Source organism: Astatotilapia calliptera, chromosome 10 (assembly GCF_964374335.1).
Source record: "Astatotilapia calliptera chromosome 10, fAstCal68.1, whole genome shotgun sequence".
NCBI lineage: Eukaryota > Metazoa > Chordata > Actinopteri > Cichliformes > Cichlidae > Astatotilapia > Astatotilapia calliptera.
This window is the reverse complement of record NC_137431.1, coordinates 3,253,430-3,277,216: the sequence shown is the minus strand read 5'-3', so window position 1 is coordinate 3,277,216 and position 23,787 is coordinate 3,253,430. Positions and strand designations below refer to the sequence as shown.

The window sequence follows — 23,787 nt, the reverse complement described above, 5'->3', positions numbered from 1 at the left end:
GCCTATATAACAGCTTCTCACAGCACTGAGACACAAGTTGCACACAACGAGGAAGCATGAAGACTTTGACTCTGAGCATTCTGCTTGGCCTGGCAGTGGCAGTTTACTGCATGCCAGTATCTCAGATTACTGGGCAAGATGAAAGTTTTGCAAAGGTATGTGTACTTGGCTGTTTTTTATTTTTTGGCATAGGCTAGAGTGGACAAACGTTGTGATTATTTTAATTGTCCATCCCATGTTGTTATTTGTCTTGTTTCTTGAGCTTAAACATGCTGACAGATATTTGAGTGTAAAGCTCTGAATATTTCTCTCTTCCAGAACTACCTGAAGAAATTCTTCAACCTCACAGAGGAGGAGGGTCCAGCTGTCAGAAGGGGCATCAGCCCGCTGAACAAGAAGCTGGCTGAGATGCAGAGATTCTTTGGTCTCCAGATCACCGGGTCTCTGGATGCTGACACTTTGGCCATGATGAAGAAGCCCCGCTGTGGGGTTCCCGATGAACAGGTCGCTCGTTTCTCCACTTTTGATAACAACGCTAAATGGCAGAAAAACAGCCTCACATACAGGTGAATGATCTAAAGACACAACATAACACACAACGTGAGAAAATGTGACCACACTAATGATTTTCTTGGATATTGTTGTGCTCTGCAGGATAGAGAACTACACACCTGACATGTCTGTGGCAGAGGTGGATGACTCCATAGACAAAGCTCTGCAGGTGTGGGCCAAAGTCACTCCACTGAGGTTCACAAGGATCTACAGCGGCATTGCTGATATTATGATCTCCTTTGGTCGCCGGGGTGAGTCTAAAAACACACTAAGTAATATAATCACTGAACGTTTTTATTGTATTATTGCACAAGACAGGATCATCCCACCTATCAGTCAGGAACACTAAGCTTTTTTAGTGTCTGTGTTTTGTTTGGCCAACCCTGAAACTACTATCTTCTAACAGCACATGGTGATTATTACCCCTTTGATGGCCCTGATGGCACTCTCGCCCACGCATTTGCTCCCGGTGATGGCATTGGAGGGGATGCCCATTTTGATGAAGATGAAACGTTCACGTTCCGCTCAAACACGGGTAAGTTTGTTTACTTTTATGAACTGTGGTGTCCAAATTATTACTCTGTAGTGTGCGACCTGAGTTATCCTTAGCTGTAACCAATTGTCATTCTGTGTTTTCTACTTCAGGCTACATCCTCTTTATGGTTGCTGCCCATGAATTTGGTCACTCTCTGGGCTTGTCTCACTCCAATGACCCCGGTGCTCTCATGTACCCAGTGTACTCATACAGTAACCCTGACACCTATATTCTTCCCCGGGATGACGTTAATGGCATCCAGTCCCTCTATGGTGAGTGCTAAATTCTTTTTTTGGTTTTATTCAATTAAAAATATTTGAGTTGACAAAAATCTTAGAAGAGCCTGTGCATAAATAATTTTACAACTTACAACAGTGTGATATTTATTAAATTACCTCCAGGTCCAAATGAGGATATCATTGTACCTGGACCTACAGCCCCCACTACTCCTGATGCCTGTGATTCAACGATGGTTTTGGATGCTGTTGCCACACTGCGAGGAGAGATGCTCTTCTTCAAGGACAGGTATCACAAAATAAATGCATGAATACCTGAGCTACTGAGATTTGCTGACTGATCATTTACATTAATGTACATTTTCTGTGTGTCTTCACAGATTCTTCTGGCGCAACCACCCTCAGAGCAACACACCTCAGCAAACTCTCATCACAAATTTCTGGCCCGATGCCCCTGTTGACATTGATGCTGCTTATGAGAGCCAACAATCAGACCGTGTCTTACTTTTTAAAGGTATGCTTTCTCAGTGTCCACCTAATGCAGCACTCCTTTGAAGTCAGCATTTTTGTGCCTTTACATAGCTTTACTATAAAGTCTACTTCTTATTTGTTCACAGGTCAGCAGGTGTGGGCTTTCAGCGGCTATGATCTTGTAAGTGGCTATCCTAAACCAATATCCAGCTTTGGTCTGCCTAAAAAAGTGAAGAAAGTTGATGCGGCCCTCTATGACGAACAAAGTGGGAAGACTCTGTTCTTTGTAGGCAGTGAATACTACAGGTGTGTTCCACTAAGACCTGAGAAAATTAGGCAACTGATTTTCATACAGCAGCTTACAAGTTGTATTACAAATGTTAGATGAATCTAAATACATTTTTCTTTTCCCAGTTATAATGAGGCCACAAAGAAGATGGATAAGGGATTCCCCAAACAGGTGGATGAGACCTTCTTGGGAATGACCTCCAAAGTGACTGCAGCTCTGCAGCAAGGAGGTGAGCAGCAATTCAGGCTTGAAGACCACTGAAACGAGACAATGATTTCTGTTTTTGATATTTCTGTTTTTATCTTTTGAGTTTACATGTAATGAATGATTGCTATTTTAACATGTTTAAAAATCCCTCTGGTCTGTTATGCAGCACTAACATGTAGCATCTCTGTTCTGCAGGGTACACCTACCTCTACAGTGGACCACAAATGTTTGAGTACGCCATGTGGAGCGGGAGGCTGTACCGTGTGCTGAGGAACAGCTACTTCTTGCCCTGCACCAAATACTAGAAAAGATTTTGAATGCTAAGGCACAGTAAAAAAAAAAGAAAAGAAAGAAGAGTAACTGTGTCAATATATTTTTGGATATTTAATTTTATTGTTAAAAAGTTAACAGCAGCGTATGTACTTAATACTGTTATTGTTATGTTAACTTTATTAAGCTTTACCATAACTTTTTATTTTGTTTTATTTATGTCACACTCATTATTTAATTTTTCCGTTCGCTAATTGTTGTTGTTGTGTTTTGACCTATTTATGTACACAAAAGGTCAAATGGAGTACAGTAAAAATAAATTGACATCATCAATAAGCACATTTTAAATGTGTTACTGTTGTGTTACAATGTTACAACCATAGGTGGATAAAGTACACACACTGGTAACTCAAGTATAAGTACAGATCTTCCTGCAAAAGTTGAAGAACTGCTTCTTTACTCAAGTAATAGTATCGTATTTTTCGGACCATAAAGCGCACCGGATTATAAGGCGCATTAAGCAAACAAAGCAGTCATATAAGTCAAACTTTACTCAACTCATTCTTCTTGCTTCCTCCACTTCCGTACCATTGAATCATTAATACTGAATTCTGTCGCAGCTGCTCTATTCCCGTGTTGTTGCAGTATATTAATGACTAACCTCGTATTGTGGATGGATTATCTCAGTTGTTCTCCTGACTGAAGTTTGGTCCGTTTACAGCATTCTGCCATGCCATTGCATTTGTCCCTAACCATCAGGAACCCTCACGTTAACTTTTATCGAGTGGAAAAAAGTTAGCGTTCATCCTCCAGCTTCACTGTGTTTATGTTATGCTAACATAGCTGTGTCGCTAGCGATCATGTTGCACATCATTATATACCAGCTAGCCCAACTTCAGTAACCCTACAAACGCCACTGCTGTTTAGTTTTCTGTCTTCATTTATGTTTGAAGTGATAGCAGAGCTGTACGTTTGAATTTTTTCAGAAATCTCTCATTCAGAACATGCTATATCATGTTTAGGTGGAAGCTAGCGAGCTAACTTCCTGCTAACTTCTAACTCCATTAAATTTACTAAATTCTGTTTTCATGGATGCCTGGATGTTAAACTTAATTGTTACACCTGGTAAAGCAGCAACACTGATCATTTTATTAAAGATGAAAGAATTTAGACAGTTTTTAACTCTCACTGATGCCGCAGTGTTTGTTTGACTTTGGGACCTGAAATGGACGGAGTTTAGGACCCAGATTACTCTGCGAGGCTCCTGACTACAGTAGTCATAATGCTCCGACAATCCATTAAGCCTGTGGCTTCGTAGTTTAGCAAAGTCGTACTAAAATGTTTTTTGACAGATTTTTGAGCGCTTTGTACCACATAAAATCGGTTTGAGGTCAGTAAGCACAACCAGAATTCATACATAAGGCGCACCGGATTATACGGAGCCCCGCAGGGGACATGGGAGAAAAAAAAAATTAAGACGGACTTTTGTGAGATCTCGCAAAACAAACTCAGGATCTCGCAAAAGTTTTGCGAGATCTCGCCAAAGTTTTAGCCGCATTCTTCGGAGGCCGCCAGCTCGAAGCCAACCAACTACATTCACGCCTCAAAATATCTTAAAAGTGTATTTTGTGACCCAGAAAGAGTAATATTACAACTAAGTAGCTGCCGCCATTGTTGGAATTCAACTTTTGTGAGATCTCGCAAAAGTTTTGCGAGATCCCGAGTTTGTTTTGCGAGATCTCGCAAAAGTCCGTCTTAATCTTTTTTTTCTCCCATGTCCCCTGCGGGGCTCCGTAGGATTATATGGTGCACTGTCGATTTAAAAAAATAAAAAATAAAAAATTAAAGGACTTTAAATGGTAAATGGACTGGTTCTTATATAGCACTTTTCTACTCTCACTGAGTACTCAAAGTGCTTTCTACATCTGGTGCATTCACCCGATCATACCCATTCACACAAGCACATTATCTAAGGTTTTTAGTGCTTCTATCTGACATTCACTCGAATTCACACTCCAATGGATGCATCAGGGGGCAACATGGGGTTAGTATCTTGCCCAAAGATATTTGGCATGTAGACTGGAGGAGCCTGGGATCAAACCACCAACCCTCTGGTGAGTAAATGACCCGTGATTTTTAGCTAACTGAAACACAGTTGGTCATATTATAATAAAATTCCACAACAGAAAAGAATACAATTTGTATTTTAACTTGGAATTAAATTCTTAGGAATGTAGGGTAGCAGAACAAGTAGAATAAAAGTAAAATACAAGAGATAAATGATTCTAAAAAAAGCCTGCACTAGAGTGCCTCTTTTGTTCAAGCAGCCTTTGAATAACACAACGTTAGCATACTTTGTTTTGTTTTAAATGTTGCTTCACAATATGCAAAAACAGAACTTCAGCAGTGACAGCACAGTGATATAGTGGTTAGAGCTATTGCCTCACAGCAAGAAGGTTATATTTTTAAATCCATCCTGGGATCTTTTCCCTTTGTAGGTACTTCAGATTTCTCCCAACAGCCCAAAGACATGCATGTAGTTGGGTTAATTGGTGATGCTAAATAGGTATGAATGACTCTGGTGAAGCCTGACACTGGACTAGATAAGTAGACAAAATACAGCAGCTGCACCTTCGACTTACAGATATATGTAGCAAACTACACTGAAAGAGTTGGTGTTTATAGATGCACAGTGACAGGAAACAACTCACCTCAAATATCTTAAACCTAAAGTAATGAGCTGTTTTGATAATGCAGTTATACAAATAGAGATATTTCTGTAAAAATGTAGGAAGTGATAGTCAGAAAATAAAGAAAAATGGTAATAGTAAAACTATCTGCGAGTTTTACACCTGAAACTATTACAGCTTTGTGCTAATGGATAATGGTGACTTTAGCATATTCTTATGCTTAATATTTAGCGTATATAAAAATAAAATAATTATCACATTTAACCCTATAGCTTTAGCTAGTACACAAGCATGCTAACGCTTGCTAATTTGCACAAAACACAAATGATATGTCAGCATTTTGATGTGATGAGGGAAGGTCACAGGATCACCAAAAATATTACAAGTCATTCTGAGTACTTTTATTCGAATTAAGTTCTAATTATTTCATAATGGAAGTGGCTGAACTACAGTAAAATCATATAAAAAATATCATATTAACTATTGAGAGAAAAATTCAGAAAATATCAGCTTTGATTTTGAATACCGTGATCATTAGTTCATTGGTCTCAGCTTACATAGTTCACAAGTAAAAACAAAGATTTATCAAAGATTTCTAGTTCTTAGGTTTTGTTCCTGTGCCCCTGATGTTAAGTGTAGGTTTAATTCTGTCATGTTTATTTTCTTGCTCCCTAGTTGTGTCTCATGTCGCAGTTTGTTACTCCTGTCCCTGTGCGCCGTGTTTGTCCTATTCAGTGTCAAGGGCGTGCCTCTGCGCCTGTCGTGTGTTTCCTCTTTTATTTTGATAGTCCCTGTCCTGTGTGCAGTGTGTCTGATTTTGCTTCCCTTGTCTCATTAGGTCTTATTTGTCCCAGCTGTGTTGCCACCTGTTCCCAATCGTCTCATTGTCCTGCTTGTGTATTTAAGTCCTTTGTTTCTCTGTTAGTTGTTCCATTGTACCCTTACTGTGCTGTGTTTTTTCCTCTGAGCTCCCTGTGATCCTCGTCCTTAGTCTCTAGTTTTCAGGTTTCTAGTTTTCTAGCTTCCTAGTGTTAGTGATGGCCAAATGAAGCTTTCTGAATCATTGAAGCTTGTGTTCATTACTCAAAGCTTTTCAACACAGTCGTCTTTGGTGACATCTGGTGGCCAAAAATATGAAGAGCAGCTTGAATCCACAAAATAAAATGAACTGCTTCATTATGACTGCCCATGCTACAGAGTGGAGTTCACAGTTGTTAGGTTTATGTTGGCACAAACCTGTTGCTGACTGAGACGAGCGCTGTTCCTGCCGCTCGAACCCCAGTCACTCTCAGTCAGCTCCCCTGTAGCACTGCCTTTTATTGTGGTTACATGAATATGCATAGGTTCCTTAACATATGACATCTTACACATTGTGAACAAAGAGTACCTCGTCTGTGTGTAGTGTAGGTATGTGTGTGTGTGTGTCAAGATGTGACCCTGTGAATGATCTGCTGGCGCCCGTGAGTCCAACAGTTCACCTAAACAGACACAGAGTAGGTGTCCTCCTATACTATAAATCAGAAAAAGAAGGTACGACCTCTCTCATGACCTTAGGATGTGTGTGTATGCCAGAGTGCTCTGGAACGCACACAGAGTCTTTGTAGACTACTAAGGATCAGACATCCTGTCATTATACAATCGATTAAATACCTCTAAGCATATATGATTATATGTTTCTAAGCAAAAATAACAATCCAACAATATAACTCTGACAGCAGATCTATCTGATGTTGGGCCACCGTTGTGTTGCTTTGAACATGTATTTTTGGGGGTGAAGAAATTGTTATGTTTATTTGTTTAATAAATAATTTTCATCAATAAACTTTCCTTGTGCCACGGTGTGGTCTTCCTTTGCTTGTGACTTCTTGATGTTGGTAAATACAATAGATTAAAATTGCATATAATATACATATAAAAATGCACAACTCATTATGGAGTATGCTTCTGTTGTGACCAAAATCAACTCAAAATACTCCCACATGACAGAACCTCCTTCCACCCTGGCTGGCTGCATATCTCTCAACAGAATAATCACTGGTTTGCTGTCTCTCACCATCAAAAAACTCCACAAATCCCGCAAATGATTCACTTCCTTATAAACCACCGAATCAAGAACCAAAGCATTTAATGAAGCTTTTTAATGACGTCACTGATCACGTGACTCTGGCCAAATGAATCAACTGCATGGTCCTCGTCCAAGTCTCCGGTGATCAGAATGGGAGGCTCCCTGTCAACATTCACTACTCCTCCAATCTCCAGCTCACCACCTTCTCTGCTGTTTGAATCCCAGGCCTGCAGCGGCGGCTCGCGACGAACGAAGAAGGATGGTGAAGTGAACAATACAATACAACTTCATTTCTATAACACATTAGAAATCTTGCCTTTCCCTCTAGTTAATATTTATTTTATGACTTTATATCATGCACTTTTATGCTCATTTAAATTCTTGTTTGCTCTGTACCTGTTGCTTTCCTATGTATCAGTGACAGTTATCTTCTTGCATACGTATTACTTGCTTTGGTCCTATTTCTATTATCCTCCTCCTATACTCTCTTACTTGTTAAGCACCTTGGCATACCCTTGGTTTTTAAGTGTGCTTTATAAATAAAGTTTATTGTTATTATTATTATTATTATTATTATTATTATTATTATTTAAAGACCGGGGCCCTGTTTCAGGAAGCCGGTTTAGTGGAAAAACTGAGTAAGTATAGCCTGAGTTAACGAAAACTCTGGGTTTTCGGTTTCACAAAGCGAGTTCAGCTGCAGCCTGAGTGAGTCACTATGACGACACACGCCGTGAAGCTAACCTGCCCCCTAGCAGGTTTACTACAACTAACCCTGACTGTCTCCGCCCCTTTGTCGGAAACCTGACAGTAGGAAGTGTCGGACATGGCGTACCACTTCCTTGAAGAGCCAGTAGATCGTGAAGCCCAAATTCTCCGCAGAGCTCTCCGCCGGGAGAGAGTGATCAGAGCGCGTTTGGACATTTTATCATTTCCTGATGATTTTCTGTGCGAACGTTACCGTTTCTCAGCACAATCTATAAGTTATTTGGATAACATCCTCAGGCCATATATTACGCATGTGACACATCGCGGACATGCTCTCAGTTCATTGCATATTATTTGTATTGCACTTCGGTTTCTTGCAAACGGGAGCTTTCTGTATAATATTGGTGACGCTGAGTACGTTTCCAAGGCTACCGTCTGTCGGGCAGTCAGGAATGTTACAGTTGCACTGAAACGTCTCCTGTACTCATTTGTGGTGTTCCCCGGTCATAGACCCACAAGATTTATCAAAGAGGGATTCCACAAAATTGCAGGTATCAGGATGACCAAAACTTAATGTATGATGTGGTGATACTTGGACTACTACTTAAATTTTACATTTATTTTCACGGTTCCCAGGCGTGATTGGCTGTACAGATGGCACTCACATTCCAATCATTGCTCCTTCAGTAAATGAAGGAGACTATGTGAACAGGAAGTCTTTCCACAGCATTAATGTACAGGTACATAGTTCCCTGTAGCATGTCAAACTAACAAATTATTTCATCATAGTAATGGATGCTAATTTGTGTTCTCTGCACTGTGAAGATCATATGTGATGCTGCCAACATTATCACAAATGTGGAAGCCAAGTGGCCAGGCTCTGTCCATGACTCACAAATATTCCGTGAATGTACACTGAGCACAAAATTTGGACATGGTGAGTTGAGAATACTTTAAAATATATAAAGACCAATTGCTTCAGGGACATTTGAACTGAAGTGTATCCTTCTGTCTTAGGAGAGTTCACTGGCTACTTGCTTGGTGATAGGGGGTATCCATGTTTACCCTATTTGCTTACCCCTTACTCTGACCCTGAACCGGGCCCACAGCAGCGATATAATCTGGCTAATTGCAGGACAAGAGCCAGAGTTGAAATGACTATCGGAATGCTTAAGGCCCGGTTCCAGTGCCTGCAAAGACTCAGGGTCACCCCAGAAAGGGCATGTGACATTATTGTGGCATGTGTGATTCTTCACAACATTGCCACAATTAGAGGAGAACACTGTCCTTCTGAACCAAACATCAGCAGTGATCCAAACCATGAACATCCTGACCCTCCCACGGACATACAAGATGGAAGAGCAGTCAGAGACACCATATGTCACAATCATTTCTTTTGACCCATCACCTCAACATGTTGAAAGAAGAATAAACAGATTTTTTGTTCAACTGGCTTTATTGGTCGCCTGTATTTCCTGTACACAAAGTATTAAAAGATGTAAACCTCATAAAGTGTCTCTGTTGCTTCCTCCTCTGTAACAGCTGTCAATGTTTCTTCATTATTTTCCTGTAGTAAGGAAATAAACAACATTGCTGTTCTACTGTAAACTCATATAATCTGTGGAGTATTACTCACAACTGCATGTTGGTCTGGCTCAACAGGAGGCTGCACCAGATGCAGTACACCATCACCATCAACTGATAGAATATGAGGTTTATACAGGTCACTTATAACTTACAAGGGACCAAATGGCAATTAACAAACATACCAATCACCTTACACTTCATTGTCATTATGCTCTCAAAGACAACCAAGACTGAGGGAAGGCAAAATCAGTAGGAAAATAACTTCACTACAAAATAATCCATTATGGTAAAGAGTTTATCAAATGAATGAGTAGCACTGCGAAGGTGACTGTGAAGAAAGGATGTATGCACATCATGTATTATTTTGAATTTACCCCCTATAGGCACTTGTGTCTTGCGGGGTTATTGCCTCAGAGGATGTCCCCGCAGAGATGCCTTCGGCCACAGGGCGCCCACTGTTTTGGCTGAGGGCCAACTGCTCAGCCTCTGTGAGTGGTGGTGGTGGAGGACCCCCACCTGTTTTTCGGGCCTCCGCTTTTTTTCTGTTGGCTATAACGGGCCACATTTGAGCATACAGAGTAAGCAAATATGTACTTGTAATGTGCTCAGATAATTTCAATAAGTGCTTACAGAAAGAAAATTAATGTAGCCTCTAACTGCAATTGATTTACATCGGACAAACAGACCAAGCACTATGGCTCATAATACAATTACACCTTACCTGTTTGGACTATATTTTTATATTTCATTTTTACTTGCTGCCAGGAACGTTTGGGGCCTGTTGGGTTGCACCTGCGCTCACATCACGTCACAAAATAAAATGTATAAAATAACAAATAAAATAACATATGATAAAATAACGTGTTAAATGGGTGGAAATCCCTCGATCAATGTTTAAATTAACACTCACGCATTGACTCTGTCGGCTATGTTTTGCCATGCATGCTTTTGCAGCTGTGGCTGTGTTACTTTTTTCCGCGGAATTTGCATGTTATCGGCATATGCTGCCATCAGAATTTCGGCCTCAAGCGCTGTGAAATACATTGACCGCGCCTTCTTTCCCTCCGTCTCCATGGTGACTCGCTTAATCTGTGCTCCGCTTATCAGGGCTTTATGTATCCTCGTCCGCGCGCTTCACTTGGGGTTAAAGCAACTCCGCGTTGACTGAACTAATTGTTATCAGCCTTTCTGAAACCGAATATTCCGAGTTGGACAGTTCGGGGTTACTCAACCGTGAGTGTCGTTTTTCACTCTGAGTTTTCCAAACCGGCTTCCTGAAACAGGGCCCAGAGGTACACCAAAGTGCTTCTAAATACAATAGTAGGAAATAAAAATAAAATTACATAAAATTAAAGGATAAATCAGCAGTCTAATGTAATGCAAATCAGTTTAACAAATGCAATAGTTATCAGCTTCTTCTAATTCAGGAGAATAATGCAAACTAAAACTACATAATAATTCACAATCTTTAGTTAGGGGTATAACATGGCATAAAATAATATTATAATCTAACAGATGCAATAGTAAAGTGCAAAAAACACTACCAGATGAAACAAAGCACTAATTAATCGGCAATGCTAAGTTAAATAAATAAGTTATTGATCGTAATTTAAAAGATCAAATAATTCAGACACGGGAATATCAACTGGAAGATTATTCCGGTAATATAATAATATAAGTTAAGATTGCATATAGGTGCAATTGCAAAGTACAATGAATACTACCTAAGATCCCTAAAAAAGACATCCACCTTGGTCCCTAATGGACATAAATGTCCATTCCCCAAAAAGTGCAATAAAAATATTATATATTAATATTTTTTCCACTTTAAATTGGTCAGTCTTTTAAAACTACTTCTCCCTGAAATATTCATATAAAGTTTTAATTATATTTTCGTTGTTTTAACCCTTTAAACCCCAGTTTTACTTCATGAGCGCCCTGTTTTTTTAGCCCCCAAAAACAAAAAAACTCAATATTTAAAAAAAATAACATTTGAAGTAATATTTGATTGTTATTATAATTGGGCCTTTAGATGGGTCAAAGATTGGCACCAAAATTCATTTTGACCTGCCATTATTTTTTTTGCAGGAGCACATTAAAAAATGCATGCCTAAGGACAATTCCCCAAAAAGTGCAATAAAAATATTAAATATTAATTTTTTTTTTCACTTTAAATTGGTCAGTCTTTTAAAACTACTTCTCCCTGAAATATTCATATAAAGTTTTAATTATATTTTCGTTGTTTTAACCCTTTAAATTACAAAAAAACTAAAAAAAAAAAAATTAAAAAACTAAATATTTTCCCAAAAAAACATTTGAAGTAATATTTGATTGTTATTATAATTAGGCCTTTAGATGGACTAAAGATTGGCAGCAACAGTCATTTCGATCGCCTTTTTTTTTTTTTTCAGGACCAGAAAATGGTCTCCAGGCGGCAAATGCTCCTCCTCTAGGCCGAAATAAGTGCATGTTGCCGGGGTAAGTCGCGACGATCACCGGGGCACGATCACCGGGGACTGCTTTTTCCAGCCCACACGTCCGATACCACGTGACAACAAATACGTCATTTCCTGTTGACTAAAAAAAAAAATGCACCCTCTCATGGTCCTAGGGACCAAAAAATGGTCCCGCCCGATCAGCGGGCGAAGCCGCTGCTGCACGCCGGAAATGAGGCTTCATTTCCGGCAGGTCTGTCCAAGCAGCCCGCTGTTTTCCAGCAGAGGTCAAATGTGAAGCAAGGGCGCCACCCGGTGGACAAATAAAAAAATTACAACTCTAAGGCCTGTAGTCCAAAACGAAACCTAAGCTGGAAACCTGACGATCCCTTTGACCGTAATTTTTCTGGCGTGAAAAATAGCGTTTATAATGGGTTTCAATGTGGACATTTTTGTCCAAAGGGACTAAGGTGGATGGATTTCTGTAACTTAGCCATTTTAGGCTGATTTAATGAATTGACACCACAATTAAAAAAAATAAGTAAAAAAAACATTCTTTGACAAATTTGGCTATATTCCACTCAACACAGTGAAGATGGTTTAAAATTAAAAATGCAAAAGACAATAAATGTCCCTAAGGACATCTGAGGGCTAGATTAACCCTTTAAGACCTACCATAGAACCAAGTCCGCCAGAGCTTATATTATATTTTTACATGCTGTGGAGCCATTTTTGGGAGCATTTCAAGTTGCTGTACATCAATACAACCATTATAGCCCAAATTTTAATAATATGTCTGCATTAAGTGCATAGTAAACTACATAAACAGAAAAGTGCAATAAACTACAAAAAGATTGAAAATCGTTTTTGTTTTTTTAACATATATTTCTAGTTAGAGAAATTTAAGAGGCTTATCTCTCAAAACTGTAAATACAAAAAAGTTGCACAAAATAGTTTCCCACCACAGGAAATTTATTTTGAGTGTCTTAATAGGTTTATTTTTGAAATACACCAATTTTTATACACTGCAGGAAAAATGAATATAAATATAAAAACTACAGGCAGACGTTGTTTTATTACAAGAGACAAACAGACCTGTCACAGCTATAAATGAACTTAAAGTACCTGAGTTTCCCACTGTGTTCTTCGCCTCCTACAGCTTTAGACAAAGGGGAGAAGCAATTTTAATACATAAAGATATTAATTTCTCAGTACTCACATTTATAGATCCAGAGGGTAGATTCCTAATCATTAAATTATCTATACTTAACAAAAAGCTATGTAAGTACATAGCTTCTTCCACTTTTTTTTAGTGCACTCTCTGAACACCCAGATTGCGCACTTCTTGGGGCAACCTCAACTTTGGACTACATGAAGAAATGGATAGCCTCAATACAGCAGGAACTCAGCACAATTTGCGGTCCACAAATATAATAATCAGACAGTAGATGAGCGACTTTGGTCTTGGCGACGCATGGCGCTCCCTTCACCCCAACTATAAGGAATATACTTTCTTCTCATATGTCCATCACTCCTACTCTCATCACGATTATTTTGTAGTCAGCAGCTCACTGTTGAGTGACATTTCAGACACTGAGATACACCCTATAGCTGTCAGCGATCATGCTCCTCTGTCGTTAACACTAATACATCAGAAGAACATTCCACCAAGTAAAAACTGGAGATTAATACATCATTGCTCAAAGATGAAGAATTTATTCAACATTTTATAAAAGGAGTGGACTTTATATTTAGACTATAATGACGTTGGAACATCAACATCTGTTCTCTGGGAAGCAGGGAAAGCTGTGATGAGATGTAAAATAATTTCTTTCTCATCACATAAAAAGAAAAAAAAAAAAGAATATTCAGGAATTGGAAAAAACCCCCAAAATCTTTAGAAGAAGCCTACGTGTCCCATCGGGAACAGGAAATGCTGAACAAAATACACAAAACAAAACTAGAATTAAATGAAATTATGAATAACAAAACCCTCAATTCTTAGTACAGAGACTTCGCTTGCAAAATTTTGAACACCAGGGCCGTGCAGAGATGTTGAAAGGGGTGGGTGCTCAAAGTTAAAAAGGGGCACATAGAACCAGGGTGAAGAACAACAACACACATTCATCAAGAATCTAATATGGAATCTCATCACACTATATCACTGTCATCAGGGCTGCCACGATTAGTCGACTATCAAAATCGTCGACGACTAATTTAATAGTCGACGCGTCGTTTGAAGCTTTGTAAGATCCCAAGAGACGCAGGAATAAGTAGCAGGATTTAAGAGTGTAATAACGGACTGAAACAGAAGATGGCAGCACTGCATGTACAAGGATGCCAGCTGCCGTTAAACCCCGAAGAAGAAGAAGCTGTGTCCCACAATTCATAGCGCAGCCCAGCTCAGTTTCCAACAATGGCGGCAGCTAGTTAGTTTTAATATTACTCTTATTATTCTTTCTGGGTCACAAAATAAACGTTTAACATATTTTCATAAACTTCACCGAAACTATCTGCAGATTTCATTAAAATTTAGTGAAATATCATCTTGTCTTTATTTTTAGTTAGCACAGACCTTAAACACTTAAAGATGTAAGCTAATGATAGTTATATAAGAGCAGATGCTGCTGGTGCAATAAGCTGTACGTTTTACATCCATTTGATGCATGATCTGATTAGTCAACTAATCAAAAATAATCAGTGACTAGTCGACTATCAAAATAATCGTTTGTGGCAGCCCTAGGTACAATGTTGCTGTTGAGGGGTTGCTGCTGCTCCTGCTGCTGATAGTGCTGAAGGGCAGGGCTGTGTTGATCTGAGACTGTAGACATTAAAGAATCCATAGGAGAGATGGTAGCTGATTACAGTTTTTCTTGATTGCTTAAACACATTTCTTGAAACTATGCCTCGTATTCCCAAAACAGTAAACACAAATCCATAACGTCTCACCCAATTTCCCAAACACCGTATTGTTAGGTCAAAATGAAGCTCTATACTCAAAACCAATCACTCTTGCTGAAAAACCAAACTTTGCCACAGACAGCATTCACAAGGCCCCAAACACACACATGACAACATAATCTTACACATTGGTGCAATAAATGTAAAACAATATTCCCCAAACTGCCAAGTTATGTTCCTTGTGGTTCTTCCCCTCAAAAACCTTTTCAAATCATGAACAAAAAAGATGAAACCAATGTAGATACAGTGGCACATTTTTATTCATGTACCATACAGTATAACACACACCAAAAACATTAGTCCACCTCAGCATCCTGTCTGTGGTCTGGGTCAGGCTAGAGAATCTCATCCACATCACAGGCTATATTGGCCCTAGCCAGGCAGCGGGGTTAAAATCCTCATGCATGCCTGATCCACACTGGCATGCATATACTGATATGTCAAGGTAGGCATCTTCCATGGCCTGGAGGAGGTGCACATGGACATATGGTTCTTTGTCGTACACTTTCCACCGCCATGCCCAAAATACTCCTCTATCAGGTTTAGAAACGGAGAGTATGAAGGCAGAAAGATGTTAGAACACCAGTCATCAACCATAGCAATGCGATGAAAGCTAATGTAATCCCAAACAACAACGCAGTGGGACTGCTCTGGTTTGTGCTGGTTCCCTGCAGTCCCGCTGGAACATATGTTATCTCAGACTATCAAGAAAAGCAATGAGAAGCATAGCGTTATAGGGTCCTAGAATGGCATGGCAGTGGAGTAACCCTCGTTGGCTGATGGCTGCGCACAGAGTGACATTCCCTCCTTGCTGACCAGGGACATTTACAATAAGCCAATGGGCAATTATGTTCCTTTACCTCCACCTCCTCCTCATTCCCTGGTGTCCTAGACCTCCTCGTCCTCCTCAAACTCTTGCTCTGCATGTCTTTGGATCCATTGTTTCAAACCTGAATGAGCTGACTTTTGTCTATCCATCAAAGTTTCTGATTGGTGTGTGATACATTTTGACTCCTAGTGTTTCCACTTTGTTACAGTTTTTCTCGAAAACTCTATTGTTTGAACCAAAGTCTCAGTTGCCTGAACCCACTTATTGAATCAGTCACTCTTTTGGCAAAACCATAAGCACTTTTCACCTGTTTAGACACATCTTGTCAACATATTATCATTGTGATGCACCTGTGTTGCATAATGGTGAGCACTGGTGGCAAAAGTCAAACACAATTAACGCTCAGGTGTCACCGGTTGAACACAACTCAAAATTTATCACACTTGTGGCTAATGATGTAAGGATACATATAAGCCAGATCACTGGTTTGTGAGGCACTACAATGGTTAGAAATCCAAGAAGAGGAGTTCGTATGAGAGGAGGTCAAGGTGGTCAGCGAGGACAAAGAACAGTAATATCAGATGAAATCAGAGCTACTGTGATTGTCCATGTTCTTGTCCATAGTATGACAATGAAGGAGGCCAGACTAAGGGTACAACCAAACAGTAGATTCACTGTGTCTACCATGATCCGAAGAGCACAGGTAGTTACCTTTTTCGACATCATAGTATGTAAATGTTGACAACAATTACATATGTACAATGACTGTACTACATACTTTACCACAGTAAACATGTTTCAGTACATCACTGTGCCAGTGTACTGTAGTTTTGTAATGGATGGTTAGTCTGACTGTTTGCAGGCCTATTCCATGTATGTATTTTTGTAAGTGCATGCTCTGTTTTTGTAGAGTTGAAAGCTGATTAACCACCCTTTAATTTTTAATTTGTCACGTCTTGAACCTTTTCATTTAAATTTTACTGATGTACCTGGAGAGGTGTGAGACATGTTTATGTACTGGCATCACCTTTATGCAATGAGATGACAGGAAAAGTGATGTAACTACCATCACAGAAGACAGATGCATCTATAGGCGTTGGGATCCCTGGCCACTGCTCCCCAATCTAGTATAAGCAGTTGCACACTGCTGAGATCTTACATAGATGGGTGTTCCTGATAGATGAAAGAGCAATCAGATATAAGAGATCCAGACTGTCCTCTTCTGTTAAAACCAGCAAAAATATGTTAAAGAGTAATAATAAAACAACAACAAGCTGCAGCCAACATAAAGTGGAAAAGACTGCTTACACCTTCATATGGGTTTGGGAGAATATATTTACTTTTTAAAGATTGTGTCCAAAGATGTTTTACACAAGGTTTATGTAAAGCGGCCTACTTGGGTTTGAAGCACAGTTCGTCAGTTCTAAATAGGAACTTGAATTAGAAGTTTAGTTCCCCGTTTGGACTTTGGTCATTATTTTCACGTTGTAGAATACAACAAGGTTGGTGATAAGTTGGTAAGGTGGTCAGTGAAGACGTGGTTGCATTAGTAAATGGGTCAAACAGAGAGCTCTCTAAACAGGATTGTGACCCATTTATCTATTTTAAACCTTCAGATTAAGAACATTGTGATGGAAATGAAAAAACACTAGCAGGTATGGATTAATTCAAATACATTTCATCTATGTAGCGGTGCACTGACAGCAGCCATCATTCCGCAGTTTTAAAATTTTCTTTAAAGAATTTTGTATGGCTATGTGTGAGTGCTGTTATTATTTCACACATAGAAACAGAACATCATTGCGTGAGAACCAGTCTAAACCAGACAGGCTTCCTGCTTACGCTTTGATGTAATACAAAATTACACATCTCTAGTACAAGTGGTTGCAGAATCAACTGTTGTCACCAACTTGACTATTTGTCATCAAAACGGTGCTTTAAGTAAAGTAGTCATGTAGTTTATCACACTTCCCATGGAAATGTTGTCATCCATAAACAAGAAAATACTGACATTAATGTCTGCTTTTCTAAAATAACTATTATATTTTATTAATATATGTGATAATGTAGATACAACGAGGAACAAAGGTTGATGGAGGGATCACCAATGTCTGTTGAGGAGCAGTGGCCAGAGATCCCAACGCCTATAGATGCTGCTGTCTTCTATGATGGTACTTACATCACTTTTCTTTTAGAGCCCTTTAAAATGTCAATTTCTCATAAAAAGAAATTCAATCCAACAAAATTTACAGTACATTTACACTAACACTTCATAGTTTTCTGCTCCTTTGCTGTTTGACTCTCAGATTAATAGAATATCTTCACTAACTGTGATTGGAAAATACTTGCATATAGACATAGAGTAAAATGTAAGGTATAAAGGTTTATAACCAAGGCAGTACTAATACTGGACACAGGGATGAATACTTTTGAATGCACTGTACACAGACAGTCCTTGCCCCATACAGCAAACACAGTTTGCCACAATACATTTTAAGTTTCAAATTCTAAATGAATATTGATTTCCCCACAGGATCTGTGCACTTCTTCAAAGGAAACGTGGACTACAAATACGACTCCAACTTCAAATGTGTGCACTCCATCAGTCGTGTTAATGAGCTGCTGGAATGTGAAGTGAAGGAAGGCAATGAAACAGTGACAGAGAGGAGATAAGCGAAGTAATGCTTTCCCTGGAGCTTGACGGTGCTGTGCATGCATACACAAACTTTTACGTCCAGTAATAACCACAATTTACAGAAAATAGAGAAGTGGTTAGTGTGTGGTTAGTCTTACCTCAGTGTGTAATACAGTGATGTAACATTGGAATTTGTACAGTTTTCATGATTTGAAATGTGTGTTTTAATCTATTTTTGCTGCTAATTTTAATTTTAAATCTCTCTATACAAACATCAACATGTGATATAGAGCTATTCAGCCAAATGTAACATTTATTTTAAGCTCGTGTCGTTCCATCAGAGGGATTTATTTTTTACTTAGCAAAGAAAATTTGATATTTTCCTGATAAAAAAAAATATCTTTGCTTTTCTATTAAAACATATTCACTGTGTGTGTGTGCGTGCGTGCGTGCGTGCGTGCGTGTGTGCGTGCGTGCGTGTGTGTGTGTGTTTGTGTGTGTGTGTGTGTGTGTGTGTGTGTCTTTTTACTGCTGTTGCCTAATTTACCTGAGGCTGAACGTTACTTTATGAAGTCAAAACTCTTCATCCCTGTGTCCAGTATTGTGTAACACTGACACAAAGTGTTTTGAGATAATTACAGGTAAGGTGGAAAACACCCACCTGCAGTTGACTCACAGAAAAAAAAAACTTTCCAGTTTCCAACATGTTATGCGGTTGGGCACGATTGAATGTGTAGAATAAACTGACTTTAATGTTTCTGGTAAATGGACTGATTCTTATATAGCGCTTTTCTACTCTCCTGGAGTACTCAAAGTGCTCTATACAACATGCCTCATTCACACCCACTCATACAAGCACTTCTAAACACAAGTGCAAACTAATCTGCATTCACACACATTCACACTCCGATGAATGCATCAGAGGACAATTTGGGGTTAGTATCTCAAGGATGCTTGGCACGCAGACTGGGGAAGCCAAGAATCAAACCACCAACCTTCTGATCAGTAACTGATCTGCTCTGCCATCTGAGCCACCCCACTGATAACATTAACACTTCACTGTAGCAATTTCAAGACTTCAGGTAGTAAAGTGAATCTGATCTTGTCTTGGCTCTGTGTGAGGCACACGTTTAAAGTACATGTTGTGCATTAAGGACAGGGTTTTCAAGAACTTCAGCTAATAGACTTCAGCTTGGTCCACGGGTTTGTTCCACGCACCTCAAAAGGTGGCTCATTGTAGAAGATGTGGTTGCACAATTGTAACAGAAATGGTGGCAATGTCAACATTAATCTTCCTTTCCTGTATGTGATGTGCAGCACTTGAAACCCTCCATGACCAATTCCTGGCAAAATACTTCTTTTCATTTGGAATCATGTTGGATCGTGCAAAAACCAAAGTGTTCATAGTGAAAAAAAACCTTCCAATTCCTCAATGCAGTGTTTGACAGAATATTAAATTTATGTTAACACATCCATTACAAGAAAACACAGGTGAAAGTGTTTAATGAGACAAGAACTGTTCTGAGATTATTAAGTCCAGATACCAAATACCACTGAGAAAATATGAAAGAAAACTAGAAACTAAGTTTTAAATAATAACAGCTAAGCTAAAAGAAGGAAACCAGCTTTGAACCCTATATTAAAATTAAGTGAATCAACAACAACAACAATAATAATAATTGTGGAAAAAACACACAAAGAAAATCTTCAAATATGTGATTAAATCTGCTTTAAATCAGCTATGAGGTCAATTCTGGAAAAGGAAAAATGGACGCTTGTTTTCTTTGTTTGAGAGCTTGAAAATAGGAATAGTTTTACATTTTATTTCTACAACTTTCATAAAGAGGGAAAACAACTTTAACCTGAGTTCACTGAGCTATATAAATCCAATCCATTATTATTATTATTATTATTATTATTAAAATCTGATAATTACAGATGTTGGGGCTGTTCTAATTATCTCATGACCAATTTCCTCTGCAAACTGCAACAATGATTCAACATCAGTGTTTTGGGGTTTTTTGTACATGTAACACCGTCATGAGCAATCAAAGCCAGAGTTCCCATCTTCACCATAAAAGGAGCATTTCGTTAGTCACTGACGGTAGGTAGTTACTCAACACATCCAAACTCCAGCCTATATAACAGCTTCTCACAGCACTGAGACACAAGTTGCACACAACGAGGAAGCATGAAGACTTTGACTCTGAGCATTCTGCTTGGCCTGGCAGTGGCAGTTTACTGCATGCCAGTATCTCAGATTACTAGGCAAGATGAAAGTTTTGCAAAGGTATGTGTACTTGGCTGTTTTTTATTTTTTGGCATAGGCTAGAGTGGACAAACGTTGTGATTATTTTAATTGTCCATCCCATGTTGTTATTTGTCTTGTTTCTTGAGCTTAAACATGCTGACAGATATTTGAGTGTAAAGCTCTGAATATTTCTCTCTTCCAGAACTACCTGAAGAAATTCTTCAACCTCACAGAGGAGGAGGGTCCAGCTGTCAGAAGGGGCATCAGCCCGCTGAACAAGAAGCTGGCTGAGATGCAGAGATTCTTTGGTCTCCAGATCACCGGGTCTCTGGATGCTGACACTTTGGCCATGATGAAGAAGCCCCGCTGTGGGGTTCCCGATGAACAGGTCGCTCGTTTCTCCACTTTTGAAAACAACCTCAAATGGAAGAAAAACAGCCTCACATACAGGTGAATGATCTAAAGACACAACATAACACACAACGTGAGAAAATGTGACCACACTAATGATTTTCTTGGATATTGTTGTGCTCTGCAGGATAGAGAACTACACACCTGACATGTCTGTGGCAGAGGTGGATGACTCCATAGGCAAAGCTCTGCAGGTGTGGGCCAAAGTCACTCCACTGAGGTTCACAAGGATCTACAGCGGCATTGCTGATATTATGATCTCCTTTGGTCGCTGGGGTGAGTCTAAAAACACACTAAGTAATATAATCACTGAACGTTTTTATTGTATTATTGCACAAGACATGACCATCCCACCTATCTCACCATCTCACCTATATTTTTTAGTGGTTTTTTTTTGTTTTGTTTGGCCAAGTCTAATACCACTATCTTCTAACAGCACATGGTGATGGTTACCCCTTTGATGGCCCTAATGAAATTCTTGCCCACGCATTTGCTCCCGGTGATGGCATTGGAGGGGATGCCCATTTTGATGAAGATGAAACGTTCACGTTCCGCTCAAACACGGGTAAGTTTGTTTACTTTTATGAACTGTGGTGTCCAAATTATTACTCTGTAGTGTGCGACCTGAGTTATCCTTAGCTGTAACCAATTGTCATTCTGTGTTTTCTACTTCAGGCTACGCCCTCTTTATGGTTGCTGCCCATGAATTTGGTCACTCTCTGGGCTTGTCTCACTCCAATGACCCCGGTGCTCTCATGTACCCAGTGTACTCATACAGTAACCCTGACACCTATGTTCTTCCCCGGGATGACGTTAATGGCATCCAGTCCCTCTATGGTGAGTGCTAAATTCTTTTTTTGGTTTTATTCAATTAAAAATATTTGAGTTGACCAAAATCTTAGAAGAGCCTGTGCATAAATAATTTTACAACTTACAACAGTGTGATATTTATTAAATTACTTCCAGGTCCAAATCCAGATCCCGTTAAGCCTGGACCTACAGCGCCCACTACTCCTGATGCCTGTGATTCAACGATGGTTTTGGATGCTGTTGCCACAATGCGAGGAGAGATGCTCTTCTTCAAGGACAGGTATCACAAAATAAATGCTTGAATACCTGAGTGAGAAATCTCTCATAGCAGAGCTGGCTTCTGACATTGGCTGATTGGTCATTTACATTAATTTACATTTTGTGCATGTGTTCACAGATTAGTCTGGCGCAAACACCCTCAGATCAGCACACCTGTACAAACTCTCATCTCAGCTAACTGGCCCGATGCCCCTGTTAATATTGATGCTGCTTATGAGAGCCAAAAATTAGACCGTGTCTTACTTTTTAAAGGTATGCTTTCTCAGTGTCCACCTAATGCAGCACTCCTTTGAAGTCAGCATTTTTGTGCCTTTACATAGCTTTACTATAAAGTCTACTTCTTATTTGTTCACAGGTCAGCAGGTGTGGGCTTTCAGCGGCTATGATCTTGTAAGTGGTTATCCTAAACCAATATCCAGCTTTGGTCTGCCCAAAACAGTGAAGAAAGTTGATGCGGCCCTCTATGACGAACAAAGTGGGAAGACTCTGTTCTTTGTAGGCAGTGAATACTACAGGTGTGTTCCACTAAGACCTGAGAAAATTAGGCAACTGATTTTCATACAGCAGCTTACAAGTTGTATTACAAATGTTAGATGAATCTAAATACATTTTTCTTTTCCCAGTTATAATGAGGCCACAAAGACGATGGATAAGGGATTCCCCAAACAGGTGGATGAGACCTTCTTGCGAATGACCTCCAAAGTGACTGCAGCTCTGCAGCAAGGAGGTGAGCAGCAATTCAGGCTTGAAGACCACTGAAACGAGACAATGATATCTGTTTTTTATATTTCTGTTTTTATCTTTTGAGTTTACATGTAATGAATGATTGCTATTTTAACATGTTTAAAAATCCCTCTGGTCTGTTATACAGCACTAACATGTAGCATCTCTGTTCTGCAGGGTACACCTACCTCTACAGTGGACCACAAATGTTTGAGTATGCCATGTGGAGCGGGAGGCTGTACCGTGTGCTGCCGAACAACTACTTCTTGCCCTGCTACTATAAGCCAGTTTTCTAACTTGTTTACAGAAGATTTTGAATGTTAAATAAGGCACAGTAAAAAAAATAAAGAGAAACTGTATCAATATAATTTTGGATATCTAATATTATTGTTGAACAATTACCAGCAGCTTATGTACTTAATTTTGTTTTTGTTATGTTAATCATTGCTTCATTGAGGTTCACCTTTTTATTTTGTTTTATTTATGGCACAGTCATTATGTAATTCTTTCACTCGCTAATTGTTTTTGTTGTGTTTTCAACTTTAATTACTGTGACTTTATGTATACAAAAGATCAAATGGAGTGCAGTAAAATTAAATTGACATCATCAATAAGCTCATTTTAAGTATGTTACTGTTGTGTTACAATGTTACAACCAAAGGTGGATAAAGTACACACACTGGTAATGTAAGAATAAGTACAGATCTTTTATTTACAAAATACTGATGCAAAAGTTGAAGAAGTGCTTCCTTACCTCTCATATATAATCCAAGTATAAAAGAAAAAGTATCTCTTTGGAGTTATTTTTAGCTAACTTAAACTCAGTCATATTATAATAAAAAT

At 39.1% G+C, this 23,787-nt stretch overlaps 1 protein-coding gene across 1 annotated transcript; it reads left to right on the top strand.

Moving 5' to 3' along the window:
• Positions 1-23,560, top strand: LOC113030712 (uncharacterized). Its single transcript, XM_026182386.2, has 20 exons — positions 1-155; positions 319-566; positions 655-803; positions 959-1,087; positions 1,198-1,359; positions 1,489-1,612; positions 1,704-1,837; positions 1,941-2,100; positions 2,209-2,312; positions 2,486-2,594; positions 20,643-20,760; positions 20,924-21,171; positions 21,260-21,408; positions 21,569-21,697; positions 21,808-21,969; positions 22,099-22,222; positions 22,340-22,473; positions 22,577-22,736; positions 22,845-22,948; positions 23,122-23,560. Exons 1-20 carry the CDS (start codon positions 57-59, stop codon positions 23,238-23,240), a joined length of 2,865 nt encoding a protein of 954 aa, XP_026038171.2. The 5' UTR covers positions 1-56; the 3' UTR covers positions 23,241-23,560.
• The last annotated feature ends 227 nt before the right edge of the window (positions 23,561-23,787 follow it).

Excerpts from the sequence above, each read along its gene's own strand:
- LOC113030712 (XM_026182386.2), top strand. The coding sequence starts at position 57 with ATGAAGACTTTGACTCTGAGCATTCTGCTTGGCCTGGCAGTGGCAGTT. Across the intron at positions 804-958 it reads GATCTCCTTTGGTCGCCGGG|CACATGGTGATTATTACCCC; the intron begins GTGAGTCTAAAA and ends ATCTTCTAACAG. Across the intron at positions 1,088-1,197 it reads CACGTTCCGCTCAAACACGG|GCTACATCCTCTTTATGGTT; the intron begins GTAAGTTTGTTT and ends TTTCTACTTCAG.